General features: G+C 48.4%; 1 protein-coding gene across 2 annotated transcripts in view; it reads left to right on the top strand.

The window, feature by feature from the left end:
* DAGLB (diacylglycerol lipase beta) overlaps window positions 1-22,268 on the top strand; it is a 30,591-nt gene that overhangs the window by 3,800 nt on the left and 4,523 nt on the right. Inside the window, exons 3-13 of one of the 2 annotated variants that reach the window (XM_079945362.1) lie at window positions 5,031-5,202; window positions 6,368-6,626; window positions 8,085-8,207; window positions 9,191-9,318; window positions 10,297-10,423; window positions 12,022-12,105; window positions 13,960-14,037; window positions 16,491-16,571; window positions 16,661-16,788; window positions 21,324-21,392; window positions 21,475-21,547. In XM_079945362.1, coding sequence (XP_079801488.1) covers window positions 5,031-5,202; window positions 6,368-6,626; window positions 8,085-8,207; window positions 9,191-9,318; window positions 10,297-10,423; window positions 12,022-12,105; window positions 13,960-14,037; window positions 16,491-16,571; window positions 16,661-16,788; window positions 21,324-21,392; window positions 21,475-21,547 — 1,322 coding nt within the window. The remainder of the gene's footprint in view (window positions 1-5,030; window positions 5,203-6,367; window positions 6,627-8,084; window positions 8,208-9,190; window positions 9,319-10,296; window positions 10,424-12,021; window positions 12,106-13,959; window positions 14,038-16,490; window positions 16,572-16,660; window positions 16,789-21,323; window positions 21,393-21,474; window positions 21,548-22,268) is intronic. The other variant, XM_079945363.1, reaches the window with a different exon arrangement.

Here is a 22,268-nt window from a genome sequence, read left to right as displayed (position 1 = left end):
TAAGTACAAGCCTTTTTCTCCTTAAATGTTTTTCTTCAGATATTTTGGGTGGTGTCAGGGCACAGTCACACCCCTGCGGTGGATGGATGGCCGCATGCCTCAGGCTTCTCCTCGCAGGCACCGTCACACGTCACAGCTCGGCAGGCATCTGTCGGTTGTGTGGGGTGTTCTGGGTGGGTTGCTTATGCAGCAGCCTCCTCCAGACAGGACTTCCCCCCACCCCTCACAGAAACCGGCCCTGTGCCCGGTGCAGGATGGGTGGTTGGTTCAGGACTGGACATGTGCCCTGATTCGGGCCAGTGAAATTCAGGGAGTTTCCTGGGAAGTTCCAGGGAAGTCCTTCCCTGCTCCTCTGGGAAAGATCCAGAAGCAGCATATGGTTTTCCTTCTGGATGGCACTGTGCATGAGTGAGCTGCTGAATTCCCGCTGAGTCTCCTCCACTCACAGCCCAGGAGGAGCTGAATACAGAGGAGGGCAGGGCTGAGAAGCAGAGGACACCCTGGTGCCAGTCCTGGCCCTGCATTTCCAGCCCCTTGAGTCAAGACAGGTCCTGCTTGTTTTTATGTTTTTTAATTTATTTATTTTATTTACTTATTTTTGGCTGTGTTGGGTCTTCATCGCTGCGTGCGGGCTTTCTCTAGTTGCGGCGAACGGGGGCTACTCTTGGCTTCTCATTGAGGTGGCTTCTCTTGTTGCGGAGCACGGGCTCTAGACACATGGGCTTCAGTAGTTATGGCACATGGGCTCAGTAGTTGTGGCTTGCGGGCTCTGGAGCGCAGGCTCAGTAGCTGTGGCGCACGGGCTTAGTTGCTCCGCAGCATGTGGGATCTTCCTGGACCAGAGCTCGAACCCGTGTCCCCTGCATTGGCAGGCGGATTCTTAACCACTGCACCACCAGGGAAGCACCCTGTTTTGTTTTTAAACCAGTTTGAGTTTCTGATACTTGTAGGTAAAGATACCACAACTGAACTGAAGACAGTATTTTATAAAAACATGTTAGTTTAATTGCCAATTTGTTACAAATCAATAACATCATATGCTTTATTTTAAATATTATGTAAATTTCAGTGAAGAACACCATAAAGTTAAAAAAAAAGACAGATGATGGTTAGGGTCAGATAAGAAGAGGAATAACCATCAAGCCGACAGTAGATGATGACTGAAGATTATCAGTGAAGTAATACATTTGGATGAAGTCAGAATTTCTCTTAACAACCTAGGGGTATAATTTCAAAGCAGTACTGGGGATACAGCTCATTACCTTAGTAGAAGCCATAAGGTTGTTTTCATTTTCTTCTGATGAAAATTAACCTCTACTACTAAAATAAATAATAGAATCTATAATAAATGTCAGAATTGGCATATTGGTGGATTTAATCCACATTTTAGCAGTAATTGATCATTGCTTAACAGTGTCACATTTGTGCATCAATTCAGGTTTGAAATGAAACTGCTGTTACAACCAGCCTTTGCTGTAGCATGCATACCACTGAACCTGTTTGAAATAAAGTTTTTCTCTTACTTTTTCAAAGAAAAAAAAAGACAAATGGGAAAAAATATTGTAATAGATGAGACTTAGAGCCAATCTCCTTAATATAGAAGGGCTCTACGATAAATAAGAAAAAGACAAATAGCGCAAAAATGGGCAAATATGGTGAACAATAAAATAAGTAAAAGAGATTTTTACATATATAAAAAAAAACATTCAGGGCTTCCCTGGTGGCGCAGTGGTTGAGCGTCCGCCTGCCGATGCAGGGGACATGGGTTCGTGCCCTGGTCTGGGAAGATCCCACATGCCGCGGAGCGGCTGGGCCCGTGAGCCATGGCCGCTGAGCCTGCGCGTCCGGAGCCTGTGCTCCGCAGCGGGAGAGGCCATGGCAGTGAGAGGCCCGCATACCGCAAAAAAAAAAAAAAAAAAAAAAAAAAAAAAAAAAAAAAAACATTCAGCCTCAATCACAGTAAGGAAAATTCATCAAGGTGATACACTGGGTTGGTGAATCTGTGCAGTTGTGAGACTGTTGCTCCTGGGTCTTTCCTGGAGCAGGGAACGCCTTCCCCAGAACCTCCCTTCTGCTCAGGCCGCTCATTTTGTTGGTGGGCATGTAGATTTGTTGAATCTCTTGGAAGCCTAATTTGGCTGTGTGTGTTGTGTACGTGTGGGTATCAGCCGGTTTCTTCCCTATATATTTGCATGTGTGCAAAATACTTGAAGTTTGCCACAGTGTTGCTTGTAGGCATGAAAGATTGGAAGAAACTAGGTGCCTGTCAATAGGCCGCCGGTTTAAGTGTCGCTCGTTCATATGATGGTCTCCTGTGCACCTGTTAAAAAGAATGTGAAATGCTTTGTGAATGGACAAGGAGTGATTTCCAATATGCTAAGCTACAGGACACTGTATGTAGTTTGTTACTTTTTTGTAAAGGGATAAACTTACCTGTTTGGTTTATGTGTGGACTCTCTGGGGTGGGTACATGAGTGACTAGTTTACCTTGAGGGAAGGTGACCGAGGGCTGGGATTCAGTGGTGGGAGGGAGGCTTAACATTTACTTTATACCCACTTGAGCGCTTTGAACTTTTCACCCTTTACCTGCATTGCATGCACAGAACCAGAGTTTTTTACAAGTTATAAACTTTAGGTGTATCTTTTAATAACCGTGAACCCCTTGGTAAACCTTATTACTGATACATGGGTAACTCCCATCACCCCTTCTGTTTCGTAAGTCATCTCAATAGTTAATCTGTCATTTGAACGGAAAGGCCTTGTTTCTGAAGCTTTTGGCTGATACACCTCTAAACGAAACAGCGCACATTGTAAGGGTGCATTTGGAACAAAGAGAATTCAGTCATCTTTATCCAGAAAACCGACGCTTGTGTAGTTACCTCTTTCTTGGTCTTCACTGTAGAATCTTGATATCGTGGTAGTTTCTAGTTTTGATTTGAGAACCTCCCTGATGAAATCCTACTGTTTTGGCCATGTGGGAGGTTAAATTAGGGAAGATCCACCCTCGTGCCTATGGTGTTCTGAGAGAACGCCCTCCACTTCCAAGGTCTGCCCTTCGCTGTGTTTGGTTTGTATTCTGGGACATCTTGCATGGCCTCGGCGTTTGTCTTAAGAGCTCCTCTTATGCCGGAGAAAATCACTGCAGTGGCTAGAGGCGTCAAGTCCCGAGATTCTGTGACACGGGCCTTCCTTGTGTGGCTCTCATGTCATCGGCTCAGCCATGTGAAGGGCAACAGGGTTCCTTCCTGAGACGGCGTCAGGGATAGTACGATCGGGAACGTAGCCACGCTCATTCATTCTGGGGCGTCAGCCTTGTGATGCTCGCTGCAGCACCAGATCCACACCGGCAGCTCTTTACGTCGAGGAGAAAATAAAGGTCTGTGTAAAATAAAAATGCTTTTCTAGGCAAAGCGTAAACATAAAAAGGCTTTTTTAGTCTCTCACGTCTTCTCTGGACCCTTCACCAGAACTCCGTCTCCTGCTTCCTTACCTCTGAGTTTGCTTCATCCGGGCAGGGTCCCGGGCTGGAGCCTCCCTGCTCCAGCAGCCTCTTCTTTGGAATCCTAGCCCTCCAGGAGGTAGGATGTGAGCAGGTGCTGTTTCCTGTTTCTCTCTGCTGGTTGACTATTGCTATATAATAATACACTACAGATGCAGGACTGGTTTTTACATACCTGCACTATTTGTCCCTCAGGGAGAGAGAGGGCGTGCTGTTTCAGTTATCTTAGAACATTGTGTCTTTGTGCCAAAAAGAAGGCCGGATAGTGTCTAATATTTTAAAATATGACTCTGAGTAATTCGTTCTAATGGAAGGTAGCTTTTGGAATTTAAAAGCTATTTCCTTATCCAATTATTTTTTAGATCTTAGATTTTTTTTCAGTCACTGTTTTTGTTTTAATCATGTGGCATTTTTATGTTGCTGAAATTGGTGTTTATCACAACTTTTTCCCAAAGGGAGAGAGTTGATTTACACCAAGAATTAAAGTACACAGGCCTCTAATGATACTTGGATTTGTTTTACAAACAGTTTTATTTATTTATTTATTTTTATAAGTTTATTTGTTTGTTTTTGACTGCGTTGTGTCTTCGTTGCTGCGCGCGGACTTTCTCTAGTTGCGGCAAGTGGGGGCTACTCTTCGTTGCAGTGCTCAGGCTTCTCATTGTCGTGGCTTCTCTTGTTGCAGAGCACGGGCTCTAGGTGCTCGGGCTTCAGTAGTTGTGGCACGTGGGCTCAGTAGTTGTGGCGCACGGGCTTAGTTGCTCCGCGGCATGTGGGATCTTCCCGGGCCAGGGCTCAAACCCGTGTGCCCTGTATTGGCAGGCGGACTCTCAACCACTGCACCACCAGGGAAGCCCCAAACTCAGTTTTAAATGTTGTGTCTAAGTGGTGAGCTTCTACAAGTGGTCTCACACATCAGAATTGTTCGCTTCCCAAAAGTGAGGACCACGGAGCATTGGTGAGGCAGAGAGCCTGCAGCGTGCGAATCTGGATTATGTTTTAGAAAGTGGTTGCTAAGCCCTCTGAGCCTCAGCGTCCTCATTTGTAAAATGGGATGATGACGATGTCACAGCCATTGGGAGGATTAAAGAATAACGGGCCCATGCCGTTTCAGGTGGTGCCTGGATTTTCCTGGCTGTGGGAACCCGGGTGACTGTATACCTGTGTTTGCTGGTGACAGTTCTGTTTTATGTTGATTGTCCCAGCATTATTAATAGAGCCTCCCTTTGCTCTCAGAAGTATCCCAATTTGGACAGTGATTTTATTGTCACTCTAGTTAGAACCCAGAAGTGTTTTTAAACGCTGGTAAGTCTAAGAAATGAATCTGAGGCTTTTTGTCATGTTTCCCATCCCTCGCTTTGTCTCTTGCTCTCAAACTTAGGCATTGTTGCCCAAGTACAGGCAGAAAAGTCAGGTGGCGGGTGAGCCTATGGGACACACATGTGTGCTGTGACAGCTGTTTTTTTGTGGAAGGGCAACTACTCATCTCTGAAGGGGCAAGTGACCAGTTTGAACATTTTCTGTGTTTCAGGGACCATTTGTAATCCTGGACCACGGAAATCCATGTCTAAGCTGCTCTACGTGCGCCTGGCACTCTTTCTGCCAGAGATGGTCTGGGCGTCCCTGGGGGCCGCCTGGATAGAGGACGGTGTTCAGTGTGACAGGACGGTGGGGAATGGCATCATAGCGACTGTCGCCGTCAGGTGAGGTCTCCAGTCTTCTGCAATTTCTTGTCCAAAATGTACTCGAGATGCAGGTAAACAAATACCTTCTGAATAACTGAGGTGGCCCAGTGTCGTGCAGGCTTCCTAATATAGTTAGAAAGGGATCTTTTTTTTTTTTTTTTTTTTTTTTTTTTTGCGGTACGTGGGCCTCTCACTGTTGTGGCCTCTCCCGTTGCGGAGCGCAGGCTCAGCGGCCATGGCTTACGGGCCCAAACATTCCGCGGCACGTGGGATCCTCCCGGACTGGGGCACGAACCCGCGTCCCCTGCATCGGCAGGTGGACTCTCAACCACTGTGCCACCAGGGAAGCCCAGAAAGGAATCTTTCTGAGTAAATCATAAAAATGCAGAGGCACTTGTTCATACACGAGGAATAGTTCATCTCCCGTTATGCACTTATTGATGTAGTTTCCTTTCTTACCCGTTCTCATTTTTCTGCATTCCCTCCCTTCCCTTACAAGAAGGAAGAGACCTGAAGACCAAAATAGGGCCAAAACTAAAAGTAGGACGTGAAGAAATATAGTCTCTGGAATTGCTGCAGGAAATAATCCGCTGGAATAAGGTTTATGCCCTTTCCAGACTAAAAATCTTACAGATGATCTAGTCACACCCCCTCATGCTGTACATAAGGGGATGGAGGCTCCCGCTGCCCTGCTGAGCCTCTCGGGAGAGGCCGTGGCGGCCCTTCTTGGGCCACCTTCCAGGAGCACACGTGCTCATGGACCCAGGGCATCTTGCGCATGGTGGACAACCTAGAAATATTGAAACGTAGGAATGAAAGACCTGTGAGGGTATCCCGTGGCACGGGAAGCCTCCTTTGGTTTTACTGAGGGGAACCCCGAGATCCTGGGGAGTAGGCCTGGGTCAAGGTCAGGGACTTCCATGCCCAGGCCGAGGCTCTGCCCACCAGACACTTCCCCTTTTCCTTTTGTGGCTTTTGGGGCTCTGATCTTTGTCGTGCCTGGGTTGGCCATGGGCTTGTAAGGAACTTTCTAGAAGAAACAAGTTGCCCGCCTCCGCCAGGTTCTGGGAGACCCCCATCTTCCTTAGTAACAAGAGCCACAAGTTGTACAGATGCAGAGAGTGACCCCCTGGGTCACTTCAGGACTGCAGCCCCCAAGCCTTTTCCTCTCTCTGTGTCGCAGCTGGATCATCATCGCCTCCACCGTGGTCACCATCGTCATCGTCTTTGACCCGCTGGGGGGGAAGATGGCTCCGTATCCCCCTGCGGGCCCCCATCACCTGGATAGTCGTGAGTCCAGCCAGTTACTTAATGGCCTCAAGACGGCAGCCACAAGCGTGTGGGAAACGAGAATCAAGTTCCTGTGCTGCTGCGTCGGCAAAGACGACCGTACTCGAGTTGCTTTTTCGAGTACGGCAGAGCTTTTCTCAACCTACTTTTCAGTAAGCCGACGGGGTCTGCTCTGGTCTCTTTCTTCTGTTTAAGTAAACACTTCTTTTGAGAAGATGAGTTCTCTGCATTTTGAACCCTGTTGTCTCCCTGTTGACATAAAACACCTCCTGAGAGTGAGTCCCCTGTGGGTGCGGCGGGTGGAGGTGTGCCCTGGGGTGAGCGCCCGAGAGCTCCAGGGAGCAGGGACCCAGGGCCCTGTGCTCACGGACCCCACGCCCTGGTCGGCGCATCCTTGTGTTGACGGCCATCTGTTACACAGTTAAGGTTTTGAATTAGTTCTTAAGGAACTAAGTAGTGGAACCTGTACATTTTGAGACTCTTTTGCCAGGCGTTTCCTACGTTCTTTGTCCAGCTGGTTCTCAGCAGATGCCAGGTCCCGGCAGTGTCGTGCCTCCGAGGTAGTATCGGGCCCTGGTTTCTTACAACTTTATGGCATGATGGAAATGACAGATGATTCTCTTTTTAAAGACAGTTGCAATGCAGAAGGGTGTCATGGTTCTAGAGCAGTTTCTTCAGTGATTTGGAAACATTTGTTTTTCTTTCACATCCAATTTCTCTTATAATGATCTCTGATAAACTCCTCTTATGTTCAGTACTGCAGCCAAGTGAGAGAGAGGAGTTCTCTTGACGTCGTGCCCGCCCGCCAGTCTTTTTCTCACCTCTCTGTGGTGGCCAGGCCTGCCCTGTTCAAGGCTGGCTCTGTAACCAGCAGCCTCCACATAGGGATGAGAGAAGTGTGTCCCCCTAAATAATTTCAAAGGAGCACTTCAACCCGGTCCTAAGATTGTTGAAAGAAGGAGGAAGAGAACCTGGCTGTTCTTAGAGGACATCTTAACCTGCATCGTGGGCAGAACCGATGGCTCAAGTGGCCGAGTAGCCAGTACCTGGTTTCTCGTGGACTCCCGTCTGCTCCGTGTCCCTCGGGAAGGAGAGGGTCGGGTCAGGCTCTGGACACTCACTCGGTTGCTTTCCTAGTTTGCGGGTCTTTCTGAGGCTCGTTCTGCCCAGTGAGTATAAGTCCAGTCTCATGCATCTCTGCCGTGGACTCTTTCAACAAAACCTTCTCAGCATCTTGAGCAGGAAGAGTGTAAACCTGGGCCAAAATCAGACGTTACTCCAAAGAGGGCAGATTTACCCATTTACTCACCCACTTCACAGGCGATGTGAAGTAGATTAAAAATAGCCGACTCCCTTGACGTGAAACCTGAGAGCAGAGATCAGTACAATATTTATGTTCTCGAGCAGGTTTGTGTGAGGGCAGGATGGCGAGAGACACGAAGCCCACATGCAGGAGTCCTGAAAGGGAAATAGTTTTCAAAACACCTTTTCACACGTAGCCGTATGTGTATGTGCATGTGTGTGCATGTGAACTGCGTAAAACTGGGCCCTCGGGAGCTCGTGGGCCATTCCCGCTGGGTTTATGATAAGCCCTGTGGTTTCCCACCCAGGACACGGACCTGGTGCCCAGCGACATTGCAGCAGGGCTCGCTCTCCTCCACCAGCAACAGGACAGCATCAGGAACAACCAGGAGCCTGACGAGGTGGTCAGCCATTCCCCAGGGCCCTCCCAGGTAAGCCCACGTCTCCGTTGAGCTGTACCGTTTTGACATTTACACCTACTTGTAAATTAAAAAAAAAAAAAGCAACCGTTTCAGGAGCAGTTGATTGGAATCTGACTTGAGGCTTTTGCTAGTTGTGGTTTGTCACCTGTCCGGTGGGGCATCTCCTCGTCACCTGGAGTTCACGTAGAGGGAGCCCACTCCTGGCCCGTTCACCACCCGTTGTATTTTTTTTTTTTTTTCCCCTGAGATTCTCTTTTAGGAAATTGGCTGTTGTCTGCATATCGAAAATTCCCTCTGGGGTGGGACCTGGTTCTCCCAGAGTGTGTTTGCTCTCTTCTCTGGGTCTGGGGAACAGAGACAGTTCAGCTTTGCTTGATGATTGCTTTCCCGCTACAGACTTCTGTGCTTTTGAAAGAGAAAATTGCATACGGATTGTGTGTCTATCTCTGCACCTAGTTCCCAGAAGCCCATTTGTTGCAGGGGCGTCTGCATCTGCATCCAGCAGGAAGTCCTGGGCTTATTTCACCAGGAGTCAGGAAAGTCATTAGGGGTTTTTGCTGCTAACTTCTGCATTCTCCGAAAATGAGGGGTTCATCTGTCTGTATTTAAGGACCAGTTTTCCCAGTGGAAGTCCTCCGAGAGGTCTATTCCCTGAAGAAAGAAAGGGAAGAATCAGGAACTTGAGTTCAGGTTTAAGATCATAGTGTGTTCTACTGTTTATCAAATAGATAATCCACAAGGACCTACTTTGTAGCAAAGGGAACTCAACGTCTTGTAATAACCTATATGGGAAGAGAATCTGAAAAGGAATAGATACAGGTATATGTATAACTGAATCACTTTGCTGTACACCTGAAACTCACACAACATGGTAAACCAACTATACTCCAATATAAAATGAAAATCAGGTTAAACAAAAGAAAGATCATAGTGTGTTGATCCTCTCCTTGATGGGCTCCCCTAAACAAAAAGCTTTTCTTCTTCTCTTCCAGGAAGCTGATTTGGACGCAGAATTAGAAAACTGTCATCACTATATGCAGTTCGCCGCAGCTGCCTATGGGTGGCCCCTCTATATTTACAGAAACCCTTTTACAGGGCTGTGCAGGATTGGTGGTGACTGGTAGGTCGGCAGTCTGAGGCCTCCATCCTCATTCCGCCCCGGATGTTGCTTGCTATGGTGTCCGTACTTTATTTTCTAAAAATAATCCCATTTCCCTGTTTAAAAAAACTTCCTATTTTGAAATATTTCCAAAACCGCAAGAGCAGTGCTAAGAACGCCCACGTCCTTTATCTAAAATGACCAGTGGTGACTCAGTTTTGTCACATGTGCTGTATCACTCTCTCCATAAATACGTGTTTCTCCCCCCAGAACCACTGGAGATTCCGTTGCGGGCATCATGCCCCTTTCCCTCGAATTACCTCAGCTTGTATTTCTTAAGAACGAGGTCTTTCTTTGCCATAAATTACAGTACAGTTACAAAATTCAGGAAGTTTATCATTAATCGTTAGCTATTCCAATTTTTCCAGTTGTTCCAGTAATACCCCTTGTAGCACATTTTCTTCCAGTCCGGGAGCGTGGATGGCATTTAGCTGTCGTGTCTCCTGAGCCTCCTCCAGTTTGGAACAGTTCCTCAGTCTTTTTTTTTTTTTAAGTCTTTCACAATATCGACATTTTGAAAAGGACAGTCTGGGTGCTTTGTATGCTGCCCTCACTCTGCATTCGTCTGGTGACTTCTTCACGATTAGGTTCAAGTTACACATCTTTGGCAGGAATGCTTCCATGCGGAGCGCGCGTCCTTCTTAGTACATCGTATCAGGAGATCCCTGATGCCGGCTTGTCCCGTTCCTGGTGCTTTTAGGGTCTCTCCCATCCTTGTTGGTTTAAGTTTTGAGTATGTAAAGCATTAATAAATAGGTCAGACTGTAGTAAGTTGTGTACACAGAAGTGTCATTTCAAGGCCACTATAGGTTCGCCAGACTGAGCTGTGCAGACTTGCAGCGGGCGCCCTCAGGTTTGCTAGGAAACGGGACGGCAGGGTGGGGTCTTCCTCGGTACGTGGCTCTGGTTGGCGCAGTAACGCCTCTGCCCCCGTTTTAGTTTCAGAAGCCGGACAACCGATTATGACTTGGTTGGAGGTGATCAGCTCAACTGTCACTTTGGCTCCATCCTGCAGACGACGGGGCTGCAGTACCGGGATTTCATTCACGTCAGCTTTCACGACAAGGTAGAGTGAGCAATGCCTCCTAACTTCTTCTGGGTCTTGGAGTCCTTCGAGATTCTGGTGGGCGTTATAAACTATTCCCCCGGAAAAGTGTGTGGAGACACATACACAGACACGTACCCCAAGTTTAGCGCGCTATCTCCGAGGTTCACAAACGCTCTTGAAGCCCCCACAGGTTTAACATAAGATGGGGCAGAAAGTCTTCATCAGGGAGACTATGCTGTGTTTCACCTGAGCCCATTTTTAGTGAAGAACAATGAGTTGCACTTGGCGTTAATCCCACACAGGTCCCCGGGCTTGATCAATCCTAGTCTCTGGGTCTGAGCTCCATCCCATGAGTGCAGTGCAGTGCAGTGCAGTGGGTCTCACCCTTGGGAGGGTCCCGGAATCGCAGGGCTGGCTAGTGAACCTGCGGAAGCCAGTCTGGCTTCAGGGACCCGTCCTGCATTGCTTCGTGGCTCTCCACACGGTCCTCACAGGCACCGGAAGCCCAGAACCTGCAGCCAAGCGCAGCGGCTCTTACGTCTGCTGTCTACTGGGATCTCCTGGGGAGCTTTTAAAACTCAGAAGCCCAGGCCAGACCCCACATGAATGAAGTCAGAATCTGTGGCGATGGGACCCCAGCTCAGGAGCCCCCCACGGTTCCAGCGCACAGATGATCCAGGCAACCACTGGTGTCCTGTTCTTGACCCCCCTGGCTCCCAAACTGCTGCATTTTAGACTCACCTGGGAGGTGTAAAAGTCACACCCCACCCCACTGAGATCAGAATGTCCAGGATCTTGTTTTCATGTCCGCAGTGAATCTGGTACCCAGCAAAGCGCAGGAGCCCGTGAGCCCTGTGCTGCCCTGTCACTGCGTGGTGATGACAGAAAGCGGATGGGGTTTAAAGGAGGTGATTTTCCACAGAAGGCTCGTGACTGCTCTGTGGGCTCTTTCAAGGAGCGCCCCACAAGGTCATCAGTAGAAGTCCCTCTCCTGCGGAAACCAGGGCAGTGAAGTCGGCAGTCTGTCCTCTCCTGCTGGCTCCACGTGCACGACCGTTCACCACGCACAGGTGGCCGTCCCCGTGGTGTCACACCAGCTGGAGGACAGCACACCATGCTGTCCTCCTTAAAGATGAGGAAATGGGGTCGAAGAGAACTTCAGACATTTGCTTGGGGTCCCACGGCAGGAATGGGGTGGAGCAGAGTTCCTGAGGCAGGTCTGCCTAACCCAGACCCTCTCGCTGCTCCTCCAGGAGCCTCTGCAGATGCGAAGGCAGGAGCCTAGGGTTACCGCTGGACCCGCGGTCGGTGCTGATGCAAGTGGGTGCTTACGGCGCCCAGAGCCTGTCACCCGCTGCTTGCACTGACCCAGAGTGGAGGCTCTGGTCTTGCCCGCTGAGATGGCTCTATCCGCTGCCCCCGAGGGTAAAAGGGGCTTGGCTTTAGAGAGCCTTTCATCACTGAGAATCAGAAGTCACACTGTCTACTGAGAACGAGCAGAGGTGGGGATCAGTGCACCCCTCCGCGCTGTGCTCGGAAGCGCGTGTGTTACACGCTGCGGGCTGGCCCGGCCGTGTCCGCAGACACCTGTGCTAATGCTCATTCCTCTCTCCCAGGTGTACGAGCTCCCCTTCTTAGTGGCCCTGGACCACAGGAAGGAGTCGGTGGTGGTGGCTGTGAGGGGAACCATGTCTCTCCAGGTACGGAGCCTGGCACGCTGGCCCAGGGGGCTGGGGGCGGGGAGTCAGCAGCTCAGACGCCAGGAGACCCAGCTTTCCTGGAACTGAGGGGAAACCTTCGTAAGCGACAGCATCAGACACAGGGAAACACCGGGTGTGGAAAACAGGGAGGCGAGTCCAGGGCTGTCAAATGTTCCCTTTGAAAAAGCAGAGAAAGCCATTTCCTTTTAACCAAGAAATACTGGAAACTTAGACGCTGGCTGGGCTGGGCTCCCCTATTCCCGGGCGGGTGCCCACTGGATTCCCTGGGCCCCCAACCCGGGTGACCCTCCCCTTGAATTTTCTGCACCCAAAGCCAGAAAGAACAGTAGGTTAAGTCATGCAGTCCAAAGTCAGCCCACTCTTAGGTACCCCCCACCCCACCTCCCCAGTTCCTGTTGGGGGCCTCAGCCGGCCAGACGTGCCTGCCCCTGGATCCCCTGGCCGCTGCTCCCCTGGCCGCTGCTCCCCCGGTGCCGTGGGAACGAGCATTGCCCAGCCCCACCCAGCGGCCCCCTCCCGTCCTGCTCGGTCTCTGCCCCACGAAGACACCTGGCGACATTCTTCTCTCCTGTGTTGTGCTTTTTGGTCTCTTCTTGGCTGTTCCTCAGTCTCATTTCCTAGTTCTCTCTTTTCTCCTGACCCAGGAAATGAAACGAGACTCCACCCTCTTCTGCTTCCCCCCGCCCCCCCGCCAACCTTGCCCCTGCCTCGCCAGGAGCTACCTGGGTCTGCCCGGGCCCCCGCTCCTGGGTCTCCTCTCCCGTCGGCACCACCCACCCCAGTAACCATGCGGCGCCCCCTTGCCCACCAAGAAGCCGCAGAGCTGAAGTCGTCTCTGGCTCTCTCCTCGCTTCCTGCCCAGTCTGTCGCGTGTGGTCCTGCCAGGCCCCTCTCTGGCCCGTCTCCTCCAGTCCCAGCACCGCAGCCCTGGTTCTGGTCCCAGGCCTCTCCTTCCTGGGCCAGCGACAGGTCCTCTACCTCGGTCCCTGTCTGTCGTCTCGCGTCTTCCCAGTCTGTCCTTTGTACTGTCCAGAGGACTCTTTCTAGAACATAGTCAGACCTGCCACTGCTTGCAAACCTCAGGCCGTTCCCGCTGCGTTTTATACACGGTTCCTGGTTCTTGTTGAGGCTGTCGGCACTGTGGCGCACAGTTCCCAGCCCTGGCAGCGCCAGAGCCACCTTTGGGGCCCCTTCCCCTGCAGGTGGGCCTCCCCGGGTCCCAGGGACACACCAGCCTCCCAGGCTCTGCCCGCGGCCCCTCGATGCCTCCAGAGTCAAGTGCCCGTGAGCCCAGCCCACTGCCCTCTTCCCGTGCTCAGATGCCTCTGCCCTGGGTCCTGCTGCTCCCCTGGGTGAGGATGCCGGCCTCTGTTCTCTCCTCTGCTTCCTGAAAACCAGCTTTTCCATCAGGCTCTGGCTCAGGCCACCTCCTCCAGGAAGCCCCCCGTGCCCTGCAGCGCTCACCCCTCCTCTGCTCTGTGTGACGTGTCTCTTACCCTCCCTTAGGTTTCAACCAGCCGTTGACTGGGCCCATGGAGGACGGGAACCATGCTTTGCTCAACACCCTGGCCCAGGGCTCTGTGCTTCGTGGGTGCTTAGATGCTGTGTGCAGGGAGTGGGGGCAGAGGGTGCGTCTTAGACGTGTCCCCTCCCCAGTCTTCATATCTGATTGCGCCGTGGGTTCCTCAGGAGCTTCCTGGCCACCTGGCATCTCTCCCGAGTTCAGGCACCTGGGGTCCAATTCTCAACAGCCTGACCCAGGGGACTGTCCCACGCAGCCACCCTCATCTAGCCCAGCCCAGCTGACGGCCTCTTCCCACGCACTGTTTCCAGGACATCCTTACGGACCTGTCAGCGGAGAGCGAGCCGGTCGACCTCGAGTGTGAGGTGCAGGACTGCTGGGCACACAAGGTAGGAGCCGAGGCCGTGTGGTCTGGAATGTTCTGCCAAGGGGAACCTCGAAGGCGCTGGAGTGTTTTCAGTTCGGGGTCTCCCGCGTTAACGCTGCTCTGCGCCAGGTGCTGTCCAGCACAACTTCTCACCACAGCCCTGAGAGGTTACTTTTGTGTTTTGTTGTTTGTTTTTTTCGGCGGTATGCGGGCCTCTCACTGTTGTGGCCTCTCCCGTTGCGGAGCACAGGCTCCAGACGCGCAGGCTCAGCGGCCATGGCTCACGGGCCCAGCCGCGGCATGTGGGATCTTCCCAGACCGGGACACACACCCGTGTCCCCTGCATTGGCAGGTGGACTCTCAACCACTGCACCACCAGGGAAGACCTCTTTTTTTTTTTTTTTTGAACGTAGCTGTTCTAGTGGCTGTGAAGTGGGTATCTCACTGTGGTTTTGATTCGCATTTTCCTGATGACTAACGAGGTTGTAGAGCTGAGCGTTTTAACATTTGAGGGAAAGTCTGGGATGATTCCTTCCCTAAAGGTTACAGCGGCTGCTTCTGGGGAGAAGGATGTCGGGGGCGGAGGGCAGTGGCCTTCCACTATTTTTATACACTTCGTGTGGTTTTTAACCAAAACATGCATTACTTCTGTAGTAATAGTTTTTTAAATAGAATGCTTAATTTTTTTTTTTAATTCTGTTTATTTATTCTTGGTGCCTGGACACGGACATGAACCCTGGGCCCTCAGATTAAAAGTCTGATGCTCTCCCAGCTGAGCTACCTAGGCTGGAATGCTTACTTTTTATAAAAGCACGTGTTATTGCCAGACTGCGGTGCTGCTAATTGAACCCCAGTGTCCTGTCTGGACAACTTTTTTTCCTTCCAGGTTTTTTTGTTATTGTTGTTTTGGGGGGTTTTGTTTTCTTCTGTGCCTGGACACTTCAGGGAAAAGCCAGCGTGGAGGCATTTGGCTTTTGTTCTGCCGCCACTTAGGAGCTTGACAGTCCTAGGAATGTGAACTTTTTTCCTTTATCCCTTAGCTGTCTTTTCACACCTCAATTCACTGACAAGTCCAGTTTAACTATTACTGGGTGTGCATAAAGAAAAACAAATAAGAAACTTAAAACTTCTTATAGAGACGCATCAACTAGCCAAGCACGGAATACCCTCAGAGCCCTGTGGGCTCAGCTGTGGCTCTGGTCTTAGAAGAATTTGGGCCGCAGACCAAGGCTTTGTGCCTCCAAGCTGCGACCCGCAGGCCTGGCCGGCTCTCAGCGGAGGCCTCCTCCAGCACCGTTTCGTTCAGTGACACAGCTCTTGCCCTCCCCCCCCCCCGGGAAGACAGCTGCTCAGGGCCTAAGGGCACGGACTGTTCTCTGCTCTTGGCCTCGGTACCGAGTTTTGGCTCTGACGCTGTCCACGATGGTTGGAGTTCAAAGCTGTGCAGCTGAAAACGGTCTTGGCGTTTCACCTGTAACACTTGTGCCAGGGAGACTCATAGCCGGCCGAGTTGTGGTCCAGATGCCGAGTGGCTCTGGCTGCCCAGAACCAGACACGCGGTAGGTGCCTAATAAATGTTGGCGGAAGTCGACAGCATCGTGTGGTAGGAGGGGGAGGAAAGGGAGATCTGGTGGTTTGTCCAGAAGTGCCGTCAGACTGTGCACAGCGTGTTAACCCTTCAGACCTCCTGGTTTCTCACATACGAGGCCAGGTTCCGCGTTCTGCTCACAGGGTTATAGAGCTACTGAATCAGGAATTTGCAGCAGCTTCAGAGAGGAGCAAAACAGCCTCCCATCTTATGTGGAATTTCTCCCACTTCATCCTGTTGGAGGTTAGGCTGCCGGGGCCGGTGGCCAGGCCCGTCCTGTGTTGTCATGCAGGAAGCACTCCGAAAATGCTTTTGGTTGACAGGGTTTTCTCTCCTCGATGGGAACTACTTAATTTTCAAAAAGTCTGTTTCGTGAGATAGCTGTATTTGTTAGGAAGTTTTGCATTCTATTTTTGGAAATGAAACCAAAGCCTGACCTTCCTAGAACTCATTTCCGATGGTTTTAGTTCTGCTTTTGCAGGAACAGTGGCTGCTTAGTCACTGTCACTGATTCAGAACTCTACATTTTAACATACTTGTAAAAGCCCAGCCATTTATAATCTAAATGTGACGGATCATGGGGACTTGGCTAAAGTAAATTGAGGGACGTCCACGCAGCACAATGCTTTGCAGCTGAAGAAGCCTTAGAAATGTCCATTGACGTGGAAAGATGTTCCTGACGTCACCTATTCACTCATGGAAATATTTTTTGAGCCCCTGCTTCTTGCCAAGCTCTGTGCCAGGTGCCAGGAATACAGCGGTGAGCGGTAGATGTGCCCGCTGATCCCAGGATGCCTTTCCTGTCTGGGGGGACAGAGTCACCGATAGGAGACCCCGTGTAGGCCTGCCCTGACAGTCACCAGCCACCTCTGTGTCTGCACTTTCAGGGGATTTCTCAAGCTGCCAGATACGTTTACCGACGACTCATCAACGACGGGATTTTGAGCCAGGCGTTCAGCATTGCACCTGTGAGATTTTAATTCTTCTTTTCTTTCGTTTTCTCTGCCATTAGCTATTTGTTTTCTTAACCTTTACTCATTCTGCATTTGCCCCCTAGGAATACCGGCTGGTCATCGTGGGGCACAGCCTGGGGGCAGGGGCCGCAGCCCTGTTGACCATCATGCTCAGAAGCCCATACCCACGAGTCAGGTGTTACGCCTTTTCCCCGCCCAGGGGGCTGCTGAGGTACTTCTTTGTTTCCTTTCCTGTAAGGAGGTGCTACCCACAAGTCATATGGTCAGAACTGGTCTCTTATCTGCGAGTTAGTTAACAATTTCTCATCCTCAGGAGAAGTTTGTTTCAAAGCCCTGTTTGGTTGAAAAAAGACTGGATAGCTTTTCATAGGTCTCTCTAACCATAGCTTTGATTTGACTTTTTTTAAACTGAGGTATAATTATATTAGTTTCAGATGTACAACGTAACGATTCGATATTTGTATATGCTGTGAAATGATCGCAATAAGTCTAGTTAACAGATAGTTACAGAATCATTTTTCCTTGTGAGAACTTTTAAGATTTACTTTCCTAGCAGCTTTCACATACGCAGTCGCCATGCTGTACGTTACATCCCAATAACTTATTGATTTTATAACTGGAAGCTTGTACCTTTGGACTCCTTTCTCCCATTTCACTGCCTCCCCTCCCACCCCCCGCCTCTGGCAGCCCCGTCTGTTCTCTGTATCTGTGAGCTTGGTTTGTTTTTTCAGTTTTCACATATAAGTGAGATCACATGGTATTTGCCTTTCTGTCTCTTATTTCACTTAGCGTAATGCTCTTAAGGTCCATCCAGGTTGTTGTCCATCCACAAATGGCAAGATTTCGTTACCTTTTATGGCTGAATAATATTCCATCACACACACACACACACACACGTCTTTGTCCATTCATCCGTTAGCGGACACTTAGGTTTTTTCCATGTCTTGGCTATTGTAAATAATGCTGCAGTGAACATGGGGGTGCAGGTATCTTTCAAGTCAGCGTCTTCATCTTCTTTGGATAAATACCTACAAGTGGAATTGCTGGATCATCATATGGTAGTTCTATTTTTAATTTTTTGAGGAACCTCCATACTGTTTTTTTTTTTCATACTGTTCTTTTGTAGTGGCTGCACCAGTTTACATCCCCACCAGCAATGCACAAGCATTCCCTTTCCTCCACATCTGGCCAGTGCTTGTTATTTCGTTTATCTTTTTAGGATAATAGCCATTCTGACAGGTGCGAGGTACCATCTCAAGCTTTGCATTTTCATTTGATTTGCATTTCCCTGATGATGAGTAATGTTGAGCATCTTTTCACGTTACCTGTTGGCCATCTGTGTGTCTTCTTTGGAAAAATGTCTACTTAGATCGTCTGCCCTTTTCTTTTGGACACGCGACATGTGGGATCCTAGTTCCCGGACCAGGGCTTGAACCCTGCAGGGGTCATGCCCCCTGCAGTGGAAGCTCGGCGTTTCAACCACTGGACCGCCAGGGAAGTCCCCGTCAGATTGTCTTATTGCTATTGAGTTATATGAATTCTTTATGTATTTTGGTTTTAACCTCTACCAGGTATATGATTTGCAAATACTTTCTTCCATTCAGTAAGTCGCCTTTTCGTTTTGTCAGTGGTTTCCTTTGCTGTGCAAAAGCTTTTTAGTTGGATGTAGTCCCATTTGATTAGGCTTTTGTTGCCTTTGTTTTTGGTGTCAAATCCAAAAAATCATCACCAAGACCAATGTCAAGGAGCTTACTGCCTGTGTCTTCTTCTAGGTGTATTCTGATTTCAGGTCTTACATTTAAATGTCTTTAACCCATTTTGAATTAACTTTTGTGTATGGTGAGATAGTGGTCCAGTTTTCCCAACATCATTTATCGAAGAGACTGTCTTCTCCCCACTGTGTATTCTCAGCTCCCTTCTTAATTAATTCACCGTAAGTGCATGGGCTTATTTCTGGGCTCCCTGTTCTGTTCCATTGATCTGTGTGTCTGTATTTATACTAATCATCATACTGTTCTGATTACTTTAGCTTTGTATTATATTATGAAATCAAGGATCACGATATCTCCAGCTTTGTTTTTCTTTCTCAAGATTGCTTAGGGCTGTTTGGGGTCTCTTGTGCTTCCAAATGAATTTTAGTGTTGTTTGTTCTATTTCTTGAGAAATGCCATTGGAATTTTGATTAGGATTACATTGAATCTGTAGATTTCTTTGGGTAATATGGACATTTTAGTAATAATTCTTTTAATTCATAAGCACAGAATACCTTTTCATTTATTTGTGTCTTCTTCAGTTTCTTTCATCAGTGGCTTCTAGTTTTCACTGTGCAGGTCTTTCACCTCCTTGGTTAAATTTATTCCTAGGTACTTTATTCTTTTTTTTTTTTCAATATTTATTTGTTTGCATTGGGTCTGAGTTGTGGCACACTGCATCTTCGTTGTGGTGCTTGGGCTTCTCTCTAGTTGTGGTGCATGGGCTCTAGAGCACACGGGCTCAGTAGTTGCAGTGCGGGCTTAGTTGCCCTGCGGCATGTGGGATCTTAGTTCCCTGACCAGGGATCAACTCGCGTCCCCTGCATTGGAAAGCAGATTCTTAACCACAGGACCACCAGTGAAGTCCTATTCTTTTTGATGTAATTATAAATGGGATTGTTTTCTTAACTTCTCTTTCTGATAGTTTATTATTAGTATATAGAAACGCAACAGTTTCTGTATATTAATTTTGTATCCTGCAACTTCACTGAATTTGGTTACTAATTCATTTTTTGAGTTTGAAAATTATTTTTCTTTTCTGATTCAACATACTTAATCCTGTATAATCTTTGGCCTGATGATAGAAGAAATCTGTATGACCATTAAAAAAAATAAAAAATGAAAGGGGTAAAAATTAAATTTGTATCCATCGTAGAATTTTTGAAAAATATAAGTAAGTGGAGAGATCAGGATCTACCCAGAAGTCATCACTGTAACTATTCATGTTTGCTTTCTTCCAGCTCTTTGTGTGTGGATATGTGTTTTTCTAATACTCTTAGAAGAGTCCCTTAGAAGAGTCCCTGTGTGTCCTCTCCTTTCCTGTTCACAGGGAATCACTGTCCTGATCTTTGTGAAAATTCTTCCCTTGCTTTTTTTTTTAATTAAAAAAAATTGTTTTTTAATTTTTGGCTGCACCATGTGGCCTTGCAGGATCTTAGCTCCCCAGCCAGGGATTGAGCCCATGCCCCCTGCAGTGAAGCGCAGAGTCCTAGCCACTGGACCGCCAGGAAGTCCCTTCCCTTGCTTTAAAAATCAGTTTTACCACCTGTAGACATGTCTCTACATAGTCTGGATTTGCATGATTTTGAAATTCAGAGAAAGGGAATTATACTTTTTTTGTTATTTTTTTTCCGCACATTGTTTGATGTCTGAAATGTTAGTGTAAATTCTCGTTGTTTCATCACATATCACAAATTATCCGTTCTGCTGGTGACGGACATCGGGCTGTCACAGACGTGCTGGGTCATGGAGTGCGCACATGCTCGCGCTTTGCGTGTTGTGGCTGCACCCAGTCACACCTTACCGGCAGCGTGCACACCCCTCCACATTCTAACACTTAGTAGAGTCCAATTTGAACGTTTTTGTCAATCTGATGGGCACGCAGTGATGTTTCACTGTTTAATTTGCATTTCCATGATGAAGTTGAGTCTCTTCATATTTTTATTGAATTTCCACTCTCATGAAGTTCCTTTTGCCCCCGTTTCTATTGTATTGTCTTTTTTTTCTCACTGGTTTGTATATATATTCAGTATATCACTTCTTTGTTGGTTCTAAGTATGTGTTGTAAATATACTCACTTCTTGATGTGTCTGGGTCAAGTCTTTATCAGTTCTTAATTTTAACATTGACTAATTTGTCATTATTTTTGGCTGTGTTGGGTCTTCGTTGCTGCGTGCAGGCTATCTCTAGTTGCAGCGAGCGGGGGCTACTCTTCATTGCGGTGCGTGGGCTTCTCACTGCAGTGGCTTCTTGTTGTGGAGCACAGGCTTCAGTAGTTGTGGCACATGGGCTCAGTAGTTGTGGCTCACGGGCTCTAGAGCGCAGGCTCAGTAGTTGTGGCACACAGGCTTAGTTGTTCTGCGGCACGTGGGATCTTCCCAGACCAGGATCGAACCTGTGTCCCCTGCATTGGCAGGTGGATTCTTAACTACTGCACTACCAGGGAAGTCCCAGGTTTTCGTTTTAAGAACTCTTTCTGTCCCAAGGACATGGAGCTAGTCTCCTATCGTATCTTTTGAAAGCCTTTTAGTCTGACCTTTCACCTTTACCTAGGTCTTTAATCTATGTGTAATTCGGGGTTTTTTTTGTGTACAGCATGAGGTAGAGGTTCCGTTTCATCTTCCCGCTCACACCTTGAGTGCTTTATCTCAGCACTGTTTACTAAAAGCCCATCCTTCCCCTACTGTGGGAGGCGTCTGTGCTCACTTTTCCCCTGGCTTCGTCTGACTCTGCTGACGCCACACTGGGTTAAGTACCTTAGTTGCCTACCCAGTGCTGACATCTAGTAACGCAAACCCCCATGCCTTTTACTTTTTCAGGAGAATCTGGCCAGTGAGTTGCTCTACCTGGAATCTCTTATTTCTCTTCCCCTTTAGAGGGTGGAGAATAGAGTGGAGTTCTGTGAACACTGACCTCTTCCTAACTTGGTACAGTTACTTGCTTTCTCTTGGAAGCCTTCTGTGGGCAATATAATCACTTTATTTTTTTATTTCAGCAAATCCCTTTATGAATACTCTAAGACCTTCATCGTGTCACTTGTTCTGGGCAAGGACGTGATTCCCAGGTGAGTCTGCTGGCTGTCCTGTCTGGGCTTGGGCTGGCGGGAAAGGCAGTTCTAAGCCTCAGTCTGGTCTTTTGCTCAACAGGTTAAGTGTGACCAACTTGGAAGATCTGAAGAGGAGAATCTTGCGAGTGATTGCTCACTGCAACAAGCCCAAGGTAACGCGGGGGTGGGGGGTGCGGAAGAGGACCTGCAGGGGTTAGGGCCTCCCCACCAGGCTGTTTGTGGCCTCATAGCGCAGGGCACTGATGCTGCTAGAAGCTCTTCTACCCCCGGCACAGACTGTTGGCTGCTGTTCTGCAGAGGCCGCCTGAGAAGCAAATGGCTAAACCATGCGCAGGGAAGCTGCAACTAGAACATACTATACTAGAACCATCCCTGTTTGGTTAAGTGATTTGTTTTTTTGGTCATACTTAGTCCTGTCATGACTAACAGCGTTCTGATGGTTTTGGTCCCAAAGCTTAGAAAACAAGGCTGCCAGATACAGAGTTTAGAAGGCGCTGGTATTGCTGGGCTGTGGGATATCATAGTTGTTACAAATATAAATGCATTGTTATTTACCAGTAGAGAAGAATATCCATGATGTTTTGAAGAGTTTTTTTAAAAACGGAAGGATTAAAAATGCTTCTTAGAATGTAATCCAAGGCAGGGGTAGGTGACGAGGTATATATAGCTTTCACCAAAAAAATACACCAAAATGTGGTTTTATTTAGATAACGGGACTAGAGATGATTTTTCACTTAACATCTTTGTTTTGTGACGTTTTTTGTTGCTAATTAGAAAAAATTTTTTAATTTAAAGATAAACTTCCTCCTTATCAGCTACACTCCCCCAAATTAAAAAAAAAAAATTTGTATCTAATGTCTTTAAGGGTAAAGG

Source organism: Stenella coeruleoalba (assembly GCF_951394435.1).
Source record: "Stenella coeruleoalba genome assembly, chromosome: 15".
Taxonomy (NCBI): Eukaryota; Metazoa; Chordata; class Mammalia; order Artiodactyla; family Delphinidae; genus Stenella; species Stenella coeruleoalba.
The sequence above is the reverse complement of the archived record's forward strand: the minus strand, read 5'-3'. Positions and strand labels throughout refer to the sequence as shown.